Here is an 18,964-nt window from a genome sequence, read left to right as displayed (position 1 = left end):
TCGTGTGACATTACCGCCTTATTTGATTCTCAAAATCTTAAAGAGACCATTTGAGTTCAAATTGGCCTACATCAATATCCGCGCAATTGCTTTCAGGTGAGAATAAGACGTTTCCATCAGTCCCATGTCGTTGGACTATAGTGCAATTTTATTCACGAATAACCTACAATAACCATGATATAATATTCAAAAATATTTTTCGCTATAATCAACTCACCATTTCACCATAATTTTTTTCCTTACACTTATAACCTTTGCTAGCGGTCTTGCAAGTTGGTTAAGGTGTTTAAATAAGTCACATGGTTTGGTGGCGTCTTTCAATTTGTAAAGTGTTTACAAACACCAGGAAATTCTGCCTTGACACAACACCTTGAGTGTGGCTTGTATATTTTTAAATGTTTTTTTTTTGATATTGACAAAAAAGGCCCTTTTTTGTAGAATTTTTTAATGATCTTTTCATGAACTTTAATCTATTTGATAGTGTTTTGCATCCGGTATATGACACCTTATTAACGCCCTTTTTTTACCAGTGACCATTTTCTTTTTGACTAAATAAGCCCGCCATGAAAGTAAATATCTTCTTCCTTTTTGTTCCTATTTCAACATAGAGTTGTCTTTTTGCAAACTCATATCATTATCTATCTATCCATCCGTCCGTCCGTCCGTTCGTCCGTCCGTCTCTGTCTCTCTGTCTCTCTGTCTCTGTCTATCTATCTGTCTATCCATCAAACTACACCTGCTTACCTACCTACCAACCAGCCTACCTACCTACTTAGCTAACAACCTACCTACCTACCAACATATCTATCTATCTGTCTATCTATCTATTTATCTATTTATCTATCTGTCAGTCTGTCTATCTGTCTGCCTGTCTGTCTGTCTGTCTGTCCGTCCGTCCGTCCATCCATCTTTCATAACAGAATATATGTCACATATATATGTATATATAGATAACCAAATTACTTCAAGTACAAACTAATAATATCCGTTACTGAAGTATTATATTATTACTTTGTACTTGAAGTAATTTGGTTATTTATAGAGCTCTGCTTTCCGTATCGAGCACTGTAATTTTCCAAGAGGACATCTGTATACTTCGAAATATGTATATATAGATATTTGTAAGTAAAATATTTTGACATTTTTATATCTATACAGGCTACTTGTATTATATTGTTGACATTGGTTATATCTATTGAGATAACGGTATAATATTGTATTGTATATACTTTCTTCTTTGAACAGCACACAATCAAATAGACAGTATGATGCATAGTGACTCTCTGAAGGAATTCAGGAGACTACGTAAGTTAAGCACATTCAATAGAATGAAGCTCTCTCTCTCTCTCTCTCTCTCTCTCTCTCTCTCTCTCTCTCTCTCTCTCTCTCTCTCTCTCTCTCTCTCTCTCTCTCTATATATATATATATGAAATTATATCATAAATGTGTATTTGGTAATGATCTGAAGAATACTCATCAAATTTTATATTTCATCGAAAACAAGGACTTTTATATTCAACAAATAATTTAACAATGGAGATCATTGTGAAAACTGAACAAGACGATAAATTTAAATATCGTTCTGTATTTACAGTTTAGTTATGCACGTTTTTTTTTCAAATTTTATCAGAATTTAATATCACTCTACTTTCACCACGCAAATAATCCTACATTTTGACATCCACGTTTAGAAAAAGCCACTTGTTAAACGGTATTTTTATTTCTTGATATTGTCTTCTCATGCTTGTCTACAATATCCACATACTTTGTATGACACAATAATATTGTGATTCTAATGCCCTTTTATCACAAATAACGATATTACTTTCGTTTTCGTGTCACTTTACACAGTCAGAGGCTTAATTCGTGAATTGAAGAAGATCTTGAAGACGATAAGGCGTAAGTCAATATTGATTATCTTGCAGTCATTAAAGACACTGAGATAGAAGAAAAGACCGAGATTGATCTCGAAATGAGTGATTGCACCAGCCCATGAAATTTGTGTGGCGCTAAATTCTATCCTCCCTGTAATTTCTATGATATACGTACCGGCGCTAGAGGGAGATCTGTCACATTTTCATTTTACATAAACTTAAATGGGCAAAGTAGTTCTTTCTTTACCTTTTTGTGATATCAAGAAAACATAAAATACTTGCATAAAAATCACTAAGTGTACAAAATTGACTGAAAAAGTGTCAAGAATTACCCCTTTGCCGAATGCAAACAGGTTTGTGGCCTCTAGACAAAATGGATTTTTTCCATTCCGACTTGCTTTTTTGCGACATATAAACATTGCTCAAGTGCAAAGAATAGCTGCTACCCTTACCTATATGAAAGGCACCGCCAATTAGAGTTTCATTACAAAGGCTTGCATGTCGTCCAAACCTTATGTAACAGTGTATGTTCAGCAATGCAAGGTTTTTAAGATTCTTATCTTCACCTATAAATGTATCCATTCACTCGGTCCAACTTATCTTTCTAGCATGGTTAATTTGTACGTCCCAACCCGTAATCTAAGGTCCGCTGACCAATTTAAACTGTGTCAAAGCAGGTCGCGCACAAAGAAATATGGGGACCGTGCGTTCAGTATTGCCGCCCCCTTTTTATGGAACAATCTTCCAATTGAGGTTCGTCGCTCCCCAAGCCTGACAAGTTTTAAATCAAGTCTTAAAACATTTCTTTTTAATTCTGCTTTTAACTGAACTCATTCATTGTATTTTTTTGTTTTTGTTTTGTTTTTAGCTCACATTTGGTTTTACCAATGTGTTACGTGCAGAGAAAACGAACAAAAGGGTGAACTCAGCAGTTAACGTTTAAACAAAATTTATTACGAAAATAAAACTAATTGCTAAGTCAGGGATAGAGTACAAGTATTAAAAGTGTACAGACTACTTATCTCAGCTGGGACGGCAAAGCTCCAGTCTCAGAGTTGTAACAGTCAGTTGGATGTATGAACAGTCCTTGCAGGCTTGAAGCTGCACAAAGTCCACAGTATAAATCCAGCGTTGGCAGTGAAGGTCTTGAAAAGTCTTGAGAATGACTACTGCTGGAGTTTAGTAACACACAAGAGACACGATCCCAAAAGTCTGACTGGAAGCTGTGCACGTCCCTTTTATAAAGGCATATAAGAACAATCTAGAACTTTTATTGACATGCTAATTACTGTTCTAAAATTATCTCCCTTACACAACTAATCAACTTTCCAGAACATTCCAAACATGACTAATTGAATTCAAGGTTGTGAGGTCATCAAGGGCAGTGACCTTGAGAATGTTCTAGACTAATTGAACTCAGGTCATGATGAGTGTGGGGGAAATGACCTACATAACACACCCCTCTTCAAAAAAAGAAAATTTTTCAAAGAAAAATCTTTCTTTTACAAATGTAATCTGAAAAGGATTTAAGTACTCAAATTTTGTTTTACTCTAAAGTAAAATTTCTTGAAAGTGAACAACAATAAAATTTCTTGAAAGTGAACAACAATAAACTCTAAATACGAGAGAGACAGTCTGCAATTAAATTGTCTCTGCCTTTGATATGTCTAATGTCAAGATTAAACTCCTGTAACATTAAACTCCATCTTAGCAATCTCTGATTTTTGCCTTTAAATTTCTGCAGAAAAACAAGAGGGTTGTGATCAATATAAACCACTATTGGCTGATTTGAAGAAGTAACATAAACTTCAAAATGCTGTAAAGCTAATATCAAAGATAAACACTCTTTTTTAATTGTAGAGTAGTTTCTCTGGGATTTGTTAAATTTGCGTGAAAAATAGCAAACAGGATGATCTATCCCATGACTATCCTCTTGCAATAAAACAGCACCAGCAGCTATATCACTAGCATCTACAGCTAACTTGAATGTCAAAGTGAAATCTGGTACAGACAACACTGGAGCACTTTGCAGCAAAGCTTTAAGTATATCAAATGCCTGTTGGCATTGCTCTGACCAAACAAACTTTACTTTCTTTTTAAGTAAGTTAGTCAAAGGCTCAGTAATTGTGGAGAAATTTGGACAGAATTTTCTGTAGTAACCAGCCATACCGAGAAAGCGCATCAGTTGTCGTTTGCAGTTTGGTATGGGAAAACTTGAAATGGCACTGATTTTGGCATCAACAGGTTTTACCTCACCCTGTCCTACAGTATGTCCGAGGTAAGTTACCCTTGCCCAACCAAACTCAGATTTGGCAAGGTTGACAGTCAACATTGCTTTGCTCAGTCTCTCAAAGAACTTCCGCATGAGCTTGATGTGTTCCTCCCAGGTGTCACTATACAGGACGACGTCGTCAACGTAGGCTGCACACCCGTCTAGCCCGGATATGATGTCGTTGATCATCCGTTGGAACGTTGCCGGAGAGTTCTTCATTCCAAATGGCATCACCTTGTACTGGAACACTCCGTCTGGTGTAACAAAGGCGGATATTTCACGAGCACGATCCGTCAGAGGGACTTGCCAAAATCCCTTCAGTAGGTCAAATTTTGTCACATACTTGGCTTTTCCCACTCGGTCGATGCAGTCATCAATCCTCGGGATTGGGAAAGTGTCTGTCTTTGTTAAAGTGTTGACCTTCCTAAAGTCCGTGCACATACGATAACTGTGGTCTGATTTGGGAACAAGTATGCACGGCGAACTCCAGTTACTTTTACTGGGTTCAATAAAGTCATTGTCCAGCAGGTATTTGACTTCTTCCTGGAGATATTTCGCTTTTGTTGGATTCAGTCTGTATGGATGTTGTTTTACAGGCTTACTGTCCCCAACATCAACGTCGTGATAGATGACGTTTGTCCTCGTTGGAACATCTTGAAACAGGTGTTTATATTCATGGAGCAGTTCTTTCACCTGTTGTTGTTGTTCTGGCTGGAGGTGTGCCAACTTTGTAGACTCCAGCTTCTCCAGGATTTCTGAGTTCTGAAGCTTGACCGAGCCCAGCTTTGAGTTTAGAGTATTTTCACTCAAGTCAGTTTCAGTATCACTATCTTCATAATGGCCAGAACTGACTGTACTGACAGGCTTTGTTTTAGTAGGATTATCCCTATCCAAATATGGCTTAAGCATATTTATGTGACATAGCTGTTTTTGTTTTCGCCTGTCAGGTGTTATTATGATGTAATTTAAATCACTCAATTTCTTATCGATTAGATATGGCCCAAAGTAATGAGCATGGAGTGGTTTGTCAGGAATTGGAAGTAGAACAAGAACTTTTTGACCTGGTTCAAACTTCCGTTTTGAGGTGCTTTTATCATATTTGGTTTTCATTGACTGCTGAGATGACTCAAGATTTTCTCTGGCTAATTCACATGCTTTAGAGAGTTTCGTACGAAAATCTGACACATATTGCAAAATATTCAGACAATCATCATCGTCTGATAGGAATTTCTCTTTAACTAGCTTAAGTGGGCCACGGACTGTATGTCCAAATACAAGCTCAAATGGGCTAAAACCAAGAGACTCTTGAATTGACTCTCTAACAGCAAAGACAAAAAATGAATTCCTTCATCCCACTGCTTCTCTGTGTCAAAACAGTAGGTCCTAATCATGTTTTTCAAAGTTTGATGAAATCGCTCAAGAGCATCCTGACTTTCTGGATGATAGGCGGATGACCTATACTGTTTATGCCTAGCTGATCCATTACTTGTTGAAAAATTCCAGACATAAGTTGGAGCCTGATCGGACTGGACACATTTAGGGAGGCCAAATAAAGTGAAAAATTTGACTAAAGCTCTCACTATAGTCTTTGTCTTTATATTTCTCAGTGGTATGGCTTCTGGGAACCGAGTTGATGTACACATTATTGTCAGCATGTACTCATTTCCTGATCTTGTTTTTGGTAAGGGCCCAACACAGTCTATTAGAATCCTACTAAATGGTTCTTGAAATGCAGGAATTGGCTGTAAAGGGGCCTTTGGAATGGTCTGATTCGGCTTTCCTACCATCTGACATGTGTGACAAGTTTTACAGAAATGTGCTACATCCTGCCTGAGATTAGGCCAATAAAAGTGACTGAGAATTTTATGATAAGTTTTCCTACTCCCAAATGACCAGCCCAGGGGGTTTCATGGGCCAGGCGCAATATTCAGCACGATAGGGCTTTGGAACCACAATTTGATGTTTTATAGCCCAATCGTCATCAACCAAAACATCTGGAGGTCTCCATTTACGCATGAGAATACCAGATTTTGTATAATAGAAACAGAGCTATCTGAAGTTTTATCTTCATCATCTACCCTGTCAAACAAAAACAAAATATCTGGGTCTTTGTGTTGTTCTGCAATGAGATTTGATCTAGAAAATGTCTGACTTTGGTCAGCAGAAGTTTTACTGGAAGTTTCAAATCCACGAGGAATAACGGAATGATCCGTGTCAACACCTGACTGAGAAAGGTGTCATTTAAGTCAACATCTGTGACATTATTTTTGAGAGTATTTTGATTCTCAGAAGTTTTCTTTGACATGGCTCGAGTAATGGTACATGATGGGAAAGGCCGGGAATGTCTTCCTCTATTGGCTCTGGATTTTGATCTAAACTAGGATTATCAGTCACAAGTGGATTAGTAATGACCTTGTCCCCAGCAAGGTCGTTTCCAAGAAGAAGGTGAATCCCTTCAAAAGGCAAAAAAGGCCTAATACCTAAAGTCACAGGTCCAGAAACAAAGTCCGAAGACAAATAGACATTATGGAGAGGAACAGGAATGTAGTCATTACAATCTACCCCCTTAATAAGAACTTTAGAACCTGAAATGACTTTTCAGAAAACGGCAGGGTATCTGCCAACAAAAGAGACTGGGAAGCCCCGGTATCTCTTAAAATTTTGACAGGGTAGCGGAAGAGAAATCACTAGAAAGTGATATAAAACCATCATGAATAAATGGTTCGAAAATACCCATAATGCTATCTTGAGAAGAATTGACCTTGACCTCATTAATTGGGGATAAGAGGGGTTTAACCTCAGAAAATGTGTTGCACACATTATTAGACTCTAATTGAGTTGATGAAGAAATAAAGCCGGTGGGCTTAGATCCACTTTGACCACTTTGACCTTCACGTTTTCTTTCAATTTGAAACACTCTGACATTAAATGGCCGTCTTTCTTACAATAATTACAAGAAAGTGTACCGAACTGTTTGTCAGAAGGAGATTGAGACTTGGGATCTGATGATGTGGGAGTGTTACTTGAACTCTGTGAACTGTTGTCATTTGATTTTCCTACTGTCCTTTGAAAAATTCTTGGATGAAAAGGAGGAGTTAAATTTACCTGCATTGTTTCTGTAGGAAAAGGACTGGGATGGTTTGCTGAGAAATGAAGATTTGTGGGTCAATGAATAATCATCGGCCAAACGTGCAGCAACCTCTAATGTATCTGCCTTTTGTTCATTGATAAACGTCTTGATGTCACTCCGGATGCACCTTTTAAATTCCTCAATCAAAACAAGTTGTCGTAATTTGTCATAATTCTGACTGACCTTTCCGAAGAACACCAACGATCAAACAGTTGTTCTTTTGTTCGAGCAAATTCAACGTAAGTTTGATCTTTCACCTTCTCACAATCCTTAAATTTCTGACGGTAAGCTTCAGGCACCAACTCATACCCTTGAGAATTAATTCCTTCACAGAATCATAATCTGAAGCCTGCTCTACTGACAACTGAATGTAAATTTCTCTGGCTTTACCCACCAAAGCACTCTGCAAAAGCATAGACCAGGACTCCTTAGGCCAATTCAGACTCTGAGCAATTTTCTCAAAATGGAGAAAATATTTATCAACATCCTTTTCTTGGAAAGGGGGAACTAACCTGAAATGCTTAGTGATGTCAAAATTGTCTGAAGGGAAGAATTTTCCTGACTTTCTAAGCTCTAAACGTCTCATTTCTAACTGCAGTCGATGTTCAGCTAATTCTCTTTCCTTTTCTTTTTCCTCTCTTTCTTTCTCCCTTTGTCTTTCTTCCATTTGCAATTCTTTTTCTTTCATTTCCAATTCCCTCTTTCTGTCTTTCTTCCATTTCTAATCTTTCCTGCCTTTCTTTTTCTTTCTGTCTTTCTTCCATTTGCAATTCTTTTTCTTTCATTTGTAATTGCATTTGTATTTTTTCTTTTTCTAATGCCAATTTTTTAAGCTCCAAATCTGCCTGAATTTCTAATTCTAATTTTTTGAGTTCGAAGGAAGACTCAGGCTCATAATCTTTTAAGGCAGACTCTTCAAAATGGCCAGAATTAACTAAATGTTTTGCAATCTTGAATTGAATTTCTCGCTTGCGCATAGATCTTTTGACATCTACTTTAAGGAAATTTGCCAGTGCTATGAGGTTGTCTTTTCTGAGGGAATTAAATGTGTCCTGATCAAGGTCATCCATAAATTCGTCTGGCTTAAATTCCGCCATGATTGAATTTCGCTGAGTTCACAGTATACAGTAGTTTTGAAAAGGTAGGCAAAATGTTGTCAAACGGCTCAAAATATTCGTCTCCCGGACGAGCCCCCATTTTGTTACGTGCAGAGAAAACGAACAAAAGGGTGAACTCAGCAGTTAACGTTTAAACAAAATTTATTACGAAAATAAAATAATTGCTAAGTCAGGGATAGAGTACAAGTATTAAAAGTGTACAGACTACTTATCTCAGCTGGGACGGCAAAGCTCCAGTCTCAGAGTTGTAACAGTCAGTTGGATGTATGAACAGTCCTTGCAGGCTTGAAGCTGCACAAAGTCCACAGTATAAATCCAGCGTTGGCAGTGAAGGTCTTGAAAAGTCTTGAGAATGACTACTGCTGGAGTTTAGTAACACACAAGAGACACGATCCCAAAAGTCTGACTGGAAGCTGAGCACGTCCCTTTTATAAAGGCATATAAGAACAATCTAGAACTTTTATTGACATGCTAATTACTGTTCTAAAAATTATCTCCCTTACACAACTAATCAACTTTCCAGAACATTCCAAACATGACTAATTGAATTCAAGGTTGTGAGGTCATCAAGGGCAGTGACCTTGAGAATGTTTAGACTAATTGAACTCAGGTCATGATGAGTGTGGGGGAAATGACCTACATAACAAATGTGAGTTTATCGTATAGGCTGAAGTCGATGGCGTCTGTATGTATGTGTGTATGTATGTATGTATGTATGTATGTATGTATGTATGTATGTACAGTATGTCCGTCAACATCAAAAACACGCAAACTGCTGCACGTTTCAGCTTGGTATTTGGTGTGTGGATGCATCCTGGGCTATAGATGGGATTTTGTTCAAATGAAGTCTGCATTGCCAAAATTATGCAAATGAGCTTACAAAATGTGAAAATGGTTAAGAATTAATAACTCAAGAACTGCTTTTTTGATTGCTTTGAAAATTTGTGTGCAAGTACCTTACGTAAACCTTATACAGTTTTATGAATATTGTGAAGATATCCTTAATTTTGTATTTTTGCTGAATTTTTTGGTGATTTTTCTCATTTTTAGTAAAAATTCTTCTTCTCTGAAACCGCCAGCCCAATCGCTCTCAAATTTTGGTTGTCTCTTTGCAAGGGTGTTACTCTTCTAATTTGTTGAAATTATGACAAAATTGGGAAAATTACTATTTTTGTGCAATTTTGTCATTTTTGGTCAAAAAATCTTAGACAGTATTTCCTTTTTAAAACCCCTGGACAGACAGCTTTCATATTTGGTACCCAGATATACAGAGATGACAATAGTTAGATATGTGGAAATTGTCCTGAAATATAAAAAATTGTATTTTTAAGACAATATTATCATTTTTGGTCAAGAAAACTTTGTCTCAACATTATTTGTTTGATAGCTTTGTAATTTGGTGTAAAGTCCCTTGTTTGATAGCCTTGTAATTTGGTATAAAGTCCCGAAAGTGGTTATTAGATAAATTTCCTGCTCAAAGTGTTGGGAAACCCCAAAATTTGTATATTTTTGGTACTTTTCTCAGTTTGTGACCTTAAATGACCTACACCAACCGAGGATATGTTTTGAGACAATTTTGAAGGCTGTGAACATAATTTTGTCATATTTGGTACCAATTTGTAGGAAAATTTGATCCAGAAAGCAAAGCTGAGGTGATTTTTTTCATTTTGGACCAATTTTTGCAACTTTTCTATGTAAGACATACAAGAACTGATGAGAAATTTGGATCCAGGATAATTCCAGATGTTGTAATCACTGCCCACAGTGGAAGGCATTTCACTATCTGTAACTAACTTAAGTGCTGTTTACATTAGAATGATAACACTCATGGCATTAATTAAAAATCTCCAAGGTTGTAAATGTACTTCCTGTCATTTGGTCTTATGTAATACCAAGGGGTGGAACATTTGATATTCAGGAGGGGGTAGGGTCTAGAAAATCGATGATACAGCATTACTTTTTTACCAGATCCCTTGTGCATTTTTTGCCCATTCCCACCTTTTCTTTTTATCAAGCCTTCTCTGTTTTTTGTTGTTGACATTTGCTTGTTTAGGATCTGCTTCTCCCATTGCTATAGAAGTTGATATGCATGTTCCTAAAGATGACCTCCAGTACCTAAGTTGGAGATCTTATTTGCTTTTGTCATTCTTGTTTTTCCTGGTTTAAATATTTCTCGAATGGACCAATTCAAACCGAATGTGAGCACATAGTGTCCTTGACGGTATTTTTAATTCTTGTAACCTTTTTAAAATTGATTGTATTTTACCCAGCGTCTCTGATCACACTATTTGTGTGGATTTAGTCGCTTTATAAATGAATAAATTATTATTATTATAAGGTGAACTAGGCGTTGTTGTATGACTGATAGAGACATTAGCCCATCAGATTACGGTGTTGTTTCATGGTCGCTCTATATACTCTTTCCAGAGGGTAGCCTTGGAGGCGACCCACACTTTATGACTTTCGACGGACATCGCTACGACTTCCAAGGCCTCTGTTGGTACACTCTTGTCAAAGACTGCAGCAGTGTTCCTGATTTCGACGTCAAGGGTCGATTCGAAGAACGGTACATCGATCCTGAAGTCAAAACAAGGACTGTGGAGGTCATGATAACTGCTGGTACAGAGACGATAAACCTGAAAGAAGACAACAGCATCTACGTAAGTGTATGAATTCAGTGTGTTACCTGGTCCGTTATATCTCGAAATTTGTGACGTTATGATTACAGCGACGATCCACTTTATCATATTCCTGTTTGTCGCATTCTTGGATTTTGTCGCTGCAAAGAAAGTCACTAGAATTGGTAAATAATAATAATTAATATAATTATAATTATTATATAGAAATAATAACGCGAATAATAATAGATTCAATTTCCGTGAAAATTTCCCCATAAGGGTATTTTGGGTCGAAAAGACCAAATGTGATATCAATTTCACTGCCCCATGTTTCCATGGTAACTATTTTAGGGGTTGAAAATTTCAGTTTTTCTAATATCCCAAGAAAAGTTACTTTGATTGATATGAAAATTATCTGGTGGGGGCGTTCGGGTCAGAGAACATAAAAACGAGACTTATTGATGTAAAAAATTGATAATAAGGGTTTTTCTGGTTAGCACACCAAAAAATCACACTCATTTTAATGTGAGATGTTTCCATGGCAACCATTCAGGGCCAAAGGATATTTTGGGGTACACAGACAAAATATGATATCCATTTTTACTGCCCTGTGTTTCCATAGTAACCTATTTGCATTTTAAAATTTCAATTTTTTTCCAAACTCCATTAAAAGTAATCCCAGTTACTATGCAAATGTTCTCCTAAGTGTATTTATCACAGCATGAACTCCATGATCATTTTTGTTTTATGTTGCCATGGTAACCATTTTGGAAACCACAGTTTTTTTATTTAAAACCATAGACCCTTAAGAGGATCTATGTTAAAACATAATTTACTGTTTTTTATTTATTTTATGGATTTCTAAGTAACAACTTTTAACATTTGTTCTATAATAATAGTTCAATAATAATAATTATAATTTTTTTGCCTTCATTCTAAGAAGAATAATAGAGATAATGTATATTGGGGCAATTCTGGTCAAAATTGTTTTCCATTAATTTAAGTGTGTTGAATTAATTTTATATAGACCAGAAATAATTTTTCAAGCATTTTTAATTTTGTTTCATGCAGTCATCCCAAATAAATGTTATATAGTATAGTACTAACTTATTATGCATTCCTCGAATTAATTTTATGCCTTCAAATTAATTTTATGTGCTAAAATTATTTCTACTAGTATCCGAACCCAATTCCCCTTATCACCCAATGTACCATTATTTATCACAAGCAGGAACAGTAGCGCACAGTTTTTTGTTTTATTTAAAACATAATTCACTGATACTAATCTATTTTATGGATTTATAATTAACGACGTATTAATATTCATTTTATTATGATTTATTTTGATTTCTTTGCCTCTTTCCAGGAAGGATGATTGTTTAACTAAAGTAAAATTATGGCCATGTAATGGTACATTACTTTTTGTGTGACCTGGCGTGACCCCATAAACTCTATGATTTGCTAGATCTCCTCTTTCCATGTTAGCAATGGCTAAATTTGAATATGGTCCCTGTACACCTTTAAACATTTTTTTAAACCCAGCAGGCCAAGACAAGGGGGAAATATTACAAGTTAAATGTTTCATGTTTAATACTGCCCAGGGCTCAAAATAAACTTATTTTCCCTTGTAGTTCACTTGGGCTACCATTCTCTGAAGTTGGGTAGCCCAGTGGCTGGTAGTCCATGCATATTTTAGATCAGGGGTATCTTTTTTCGTTAACCAGACAAGAGAGGGCTATTTTACAAGATTCTGCCCATGAAGTGAATTTTCTAGTCTTTTAATGTGTATACTTGCACACCTTTATACCCAAGAAAATATGTATAATGGACGACAGTGGGAGTTTTGTGACCTATGAAGACGTTTCACTCTCATAGTTGTATGCAAGTTTTAAAAGTCGCCATGACAACATGAAAACAATATGGCCTTTTCATCGGCACTAAGACATACTGTAGCAGGGCTAAAAATAGACCATGGCCCTTCTATTGGGAGGTGGCATAATTTCCGTGTCATCGTGATTGATACATTATTATCAAAATGCAACGAGAATGCGTTTTTATTGGCCATCGTTTCCTGTGCCTGTCATTCAAGTACGTCAGTTCAGATATTGAAACTTTGTTGCAAAGTTCCACGGCACGGCCGGTCGTCTCCAGAACAAAGTCATACTATGGCAAATTTCTATGCCCAGCTGGGTTTGACTGCATTTATCTAGCTCGTCCCAAAGTGACGGACGCATCTTTGAACCTTTCGGCTTGGTGAAAAACGCATTTATTGATTCGCCAAAGGCCTGTGGATTCGCTTATTTTTGCACAATGCTACATGGACATAGGAAAAAGTTGTTGAATACTCACTTTTCAGTGAATCCGACATGATGAGAGTTCTCAAATCAAAACTGTTGCCGTGCTCGAATACAAATGTCTTCTCATTAAATTATGTCATTGTTATACAAGAGTTAGCATTCCAAAGTCTGTCACCCTAATTTTTCAAAGTTTGGAGAAGGGCGGCATTTCCATCTGAACGATTGAATGACGTGAAACGCAAAATTCCATCGCATACAATCCGGCAATATGTGCAGTATAAATACTGTATACGCTCCAGGTACGTATAAGCTTATCTTCACAAAATGGCCACAGGCGGCGTGAACTTTCTGAAAGATTTCCTAAACGTCCAACTTGTTACCTTAGAGACTCATATGTGATGTCCTGAAAGGTATATTCTGCAGTAATTCCAGTTTCTGTCAACATGCAAAGCTCAACGACATGATTATACACTGCTACACTGCTTTATTGACACACTTTACCATAAGGAAAGGGTAAACATCGTCATACATAGAGACTTCAAAGAAGCAATACAATAAGTTGCCAAAAAAAGTCAAAACCAGAAAGAAATAAATAAGTAAATAAAGGTACATACATAAATGGAACACAAACTGGAAAGAATATTTGTTTTTCATCGTACTTGTTTGTTATTGATCTCTCAGAAGTAGACACTTGTTAATGTACAATGCTATGGGAATGTATAATTTCTTGTTATTCATCATGGATTCTAGTTGACTGTTATGTGATAATGATAGGAATGTTGGGTGTACTGATTGAATAGTATTGTATAATGTATCTCGTTCTGATTTATAGTATTCACAAATAAATAGGAAATGAGTCTCATCTTCAATATTATTATGTGTACATCTTTTGCAAATTCTTTCGTTGATAGGGGTTTTAGATTGTCTTCCAGTTTCTATGTGGAGTTTATGGTTACTGAGCCTGAATTTTGTTAATGTGTCTCTCAGTTGTGGGTTTTTTATTTCTATAAGGTATTTTTCAAGTGCTATATCCTTCTTGAATATTCTATATGTTCTTAACTTGTTTCCATTTCCTTTTTTATTTTTGGTGTCACAAAATATATCTTCTTTCCATTTGGACTTAAAGATATTACACAACTTGTTTTTAATAATTGATAATTTACTATCTGTACAGATGTCGTGGGAATTTAATATTTGTGATTCTTCCATTTTAGTTAAGAGTGACTCAATTTTAGTGTACCAGTTGCTTTTGTTATTTTTATTCACTATGACGGCTTCTTTAATCAATGGATTTTGGCTATTTAGCACTCTATTATAATATTTGATCAGTTGAGTTTGTACAAAAGTTTCAATTGGGTATCTCCCTAGTTCACTGTATATTGCCATCTTAGGGGTATGCCTTGGAATTTTTAAAATAAACCGGCAAAAACTTATGTGCACATCTTCAATAGACATACTGTATTTACTTTCATCAGCCCATATATCACTACCATATGTAAGAATCGGTCTGATCAATTGTCGATAAACTAAGTTGTAGGGAATGCTTAAGTTGATACCCGGGCCTATTTTTCCCTTAAGAGCAAAGAGAGCCTTCATTCCTTTTTTCTTTAATATATTAATGCCTGTTTTAAATTTACCATTTGGTGTTATCGTGACTCCCAGGTAATTAAACTGATTCACAACATTTAGTTCCCTTCCCTCAAAAAAAAATATGTTGCTACATAGAAGCCGATTTGTCTTATTAAAAATCATTACTTTGGACTTGTCTGTATTGACATGTAATTTCCACTTTTGGGTATATGTTGATAATTTGTCTAAACAATTTTGAAGGCCTGTCTTTGATTTTGATAGAATTACTACATCATCCGCATAAAGTAGACAGCTAACTACTGTATCAAGCAATGTAGGAGAGTCAGAGCTGTCATTGTCAAAAATATTTGGAAGATCATTTATGAAAATATTAAAAAGGGTTGGGCTTAAGTTACATCCTTGTTTTACTCCTGTTGTGGACTGAAAGGTTTCTGTTAATCCCTCACTCGTTTTTATCCTGTAATTTAAATTATTGTACATATTTGTTATGATATTAAACATATGACCGCCAATATTATTATTGTTTATTTTTTGATAAAGACCCTCATGCCAAACACTGTCAAAGGCTTTCCTGAAATCAATGAAACAGGCATACAATTTATTTGATTTTGGACCTTTACCATCCTTGGTGTGTTTACTATGTAAATATTTGTTGATAATTGTTTTCAGTATAAACAAGTTGTCTGTTGTTCGACAGTCTTTCCTGAAACCGAATTGTTTGTTAGTCATTAGATTATTCATGTTTAAAAAAGATACTAGCCTAGCATTCAGCACACTGGTGAACAATTTACCAAGGCAGCTAGATATTGCAATGCCTCTGTAATTTGAAGTGTCTGTTTTAGACCCGGATTTAAATATTAGTACTATTAACCCAGTATTCCATTTCCGTGGTATTTTGCCAGATTCAAAAACAATATTAAATAATTTTTGTATAGCTTTTATTAAATAATAACTTCCACATTTAAACATTTCATTACATAATTTGTCTTCTGCTGAGGCCTTGTTATTTTTAAGATGACTGATAGCTTTTCTGATTTCGCTTTCCTGTATTTTATCATTTATAAAGTTATTTTCAGATGGGTTGGGGATTGGTTCCTGAGTATGTAAAGTATCTCTACTATTATCAATATCTGTCATGGGGTATTTATTATTGAGGAGATTTTTAAAATAGAGGAGCCATTCATTAGGGTGTATTGTATCAGAAGTTGGGCTGGAAGATGGGATGTCATTCATTTCTTTCAGTATTTTCCAAAATTGTGCAGGCTCATCTTTTGAGAATTCCAATTGTTTTATCTGGGCCAATTTAAGTTCTTTCTTTTTCTGTCTAATGGTTTTGTTATACTGTTTTTTTTTCAAAGTAAAGAATTTTCCTAGTATTATAGGGTCAAGAGGGAATTTTTGAAGTATTTTAGTAACGTTTTGGAGTTCTTTCCAGAGTTGGAGACAATCTTTGTCGAACCATTTTTTATAAACCTTTTGTTTTTTCCGTTTTCTAGGTGCAGACGAGGTTGTTTTTACGCATTTTTCTGCTATACTGTTCAGCATTGCATCAAACTCTGCTACTGCTTCATTTGCATCAGTATACTTATTTTCGACAAACTTGTTTATTTTATTTATGTCTGCCTGTAAACATGAAACATAATCTCTTTTGGTTTCTTCATTCCAAAGATATTTAGTTGGGAGGGGACTAAGAACATGTTGGGGCTCAGGTGCTTTATTTTCTATTATCATGGCTGAAATAGCAAGGGAAATAGAACAATGGTCTGACATATGTGTTAGGTTATTAACTTTGAAATACTGTACTGCTTCATTAAGTGATTTTGATATGATTCCGAAGTCAATTGTACTGCTTCCATTGTGAGAGTAGTAGGTATACTTTCCAATAGAGTCTCCTATGGTACGCCCATTTAGAATAATTAAATTACAATTTAAGCATACCTCTATCAGTTTTTTACCAAATTTGTTTACACTGCATTTTGATAAAATATCATAGTTATTTCTTGTATTAAAATTGTCATTTGTATAGTTAGGTGGGATAGGGATATACTGGTTGTTTGTGTCGTCAATTATGTCATCAAGCTGACCAATTCTGGCATTAAAGTCACCAAGTAGTATTATATCTCCTTTCGAGGAGAAAAATAAAATATCCTGTTCAAGTTGGTCGAATGGATCTATGTTATTTTTGTGTATTACGGAATTATCCGGGGGATATATATATCCAATGTAAAGATCCTTTGGGTTTGGCTTACTTATAATTTTTTTGTCTATTTTACACCACAGGAAATTGTTAGATTTAGATTTTTCTGTGGAAGTAAAAGGCTTTAGTTTGTTATTGTAAACTATCGCAACACCACCTCTCTTACGGTTGCACTTATTCCTTTTGGTTCGGTCTTTTCTTATGATTTCAAACTGATCCAATTTACTTGGTAATATTATATCCTTAAAATTATCATTTAACCATGTTTCTTGAATACAAACAACATCATGGGAGAGCATATAGTCAATAAACTCATCTTCATACAATTTGTTATATAGGCCATTTACATTCCAACTACCAAATTTGAATGAGGTTTGTTGCTTTAAATCATTATGGGATCTATTATTTGTCCTGTTTTTCATGAGTTAGATTGCACTGATATATCAAATTAGAAAAAGGTCAAAAAAGTGAAAAAAGGGAAAAAAGATACTAACAACAATATAAATTGGATTACTTTTCCTTTGAATTAGAAACCTAACAAGCGGGTAAGTAAAAAAAAAGTGATTCAAAGTACGCTCACTATAATTGCGAGAGTCAATGCAGCAAAAATCGTTATATTGTGACTTCGGTCAAAGTTCTATTGCCGCTTTATGTAGATTAAAGTTTTAGTCAAAACTTTTGTTTAAATTTTGAGGTAAATTGTACCAGAAGTGAATTCCAATTGTTCATATGAGTGAAGGTTATGAGTTCAGGAAAAAAAAGTTTGCTGAAGCGGTTGGCAGAGCCAGACCCTCTATTTCTATGATTCAATTATTATGAATTTATCAAGTGTATATATGTATATATTTTTGCAGTGGTTTCAATAATTCATATACTTTACAAAATCAATTAACTTAGTAATAAAATTAGCTGAATCAGCTAAATTATTGGTATACTCATTGGATATCGGTCGTTCTCTAAAGTCTCTAAGGGCGTACCGGGATCTTCGTTGTTGATAGTGGGCTCTGTGCTGATACTGGTTACTGTCTATATAACTTGGGTTATGTCCTGCATTCCACGTCTGTTCTCCTTGTTTCCAGCTGGTCCCCTCTCTGTAATTGTTGAACCGGGAATTCCTATATGGTGGTCTGGGTGGTACAATGGTGGTTGAATCCGAGTCCCTTTGCTGTGGTTCATTCTGCTTACGTATTGACTGCTTGATATCACCCACCAGTTTGGCAGTGCCGTATCGGTTGATGTGTATCCCATCTTCAGTATATAGTCTTCTAGAATTGGACAGTTCACCATGTTGAACTATAATTATGTATTTGTTGTTCTCTGCTAGGGTGTGCAGTAGGCTGTTGAACTCTCTGATTTTCTCTCCCAATTTGGTGTCCGCAGGACAGAGTAGTACTTCTGACAGAATTATTTCTGTATTTGGCATGTTAGTTTTTATTGTATTAACTAGCTTGGAAGTTTTGTCGATACACATTTCTGGGGAGTCTCCATTTCTTAGATTGTTTATGCCGAGATGGCACACAACGGTATCGACTGTATTAGAGCGTACTCCTGACAAAGTTGTGACAGCTTCATCGACTGTTGGAATCCTAAGATGGTCTGCTGGTGTACGTGGAAACATGCGTCTTACCGATAAATGTTTTGTTATAGAGTCCCCGATCACTAGTTTACTCGCTTGTGTTACGTAATTTATTGGAACACGACGTGTGTTTGCTTCAATTTTGCTTGTTGTTCCCATGGGTTGAGGCATTTGAGGAGTTTGCACTGCTGGTATTCTGTTCTTTTGATCTGTGGTGTTTGGCTGTTTATTAACACCATTTGCTGAATCATTGGTGCCATCTTGGATATCTATCTGTGGCTCTCTTACAGAA

At 35.8% G+C, this 18,964-nt stretch overlaps 1 protein-coding gene across 1 annotated transcript in view; it reads left to right on the top strand.

Moving 5' to 3' along the window:
• Window positions 1-18,964, top strand: part of LOC139134031 (BMP-binding endothelial regulator protein-like) — a 39,924-nt gene that overhangs the window by 8,306 nt on the left and 12,654 nt on the right. Inside the window, exons 6-8 of the mRNA XM_070700880.1 lie at window positions 1,246-1,305; window positions 1,852-1,899; window positions 10,822-11,054. Of these exons, the coding sequence (XP_070556981.1) occupies window positions 1,246-1,305; window positions 1,852-1,899; window positions 10,822-11,054 (341 nt within the window). The remainder of the gene's footprint in view (window positions 1-1,245; window positions 1,306-1,851; window positions 1,900-10,821; window positions 11,055-18,964) is intronic.

Source organism: Ptychodera flava, chromosome 5 (genome assembly GCF_041260155.1).
Source record: "Ptychodera flava strain L36383 chromosome 5, AS_Pfla_20210202, whole genome shotgun sequence".
In the NCBI taxonomy this organism is placed as follows: domain Eukaryota; kingdom Metazoa; phylum Hemichordata; class Enteropneusta; family Ptychoderidae; genus Ptychodera; species Ptychodera flava.
This window is presented reverse-complemented; position numbering and strand designations above follow the sequence as displayed.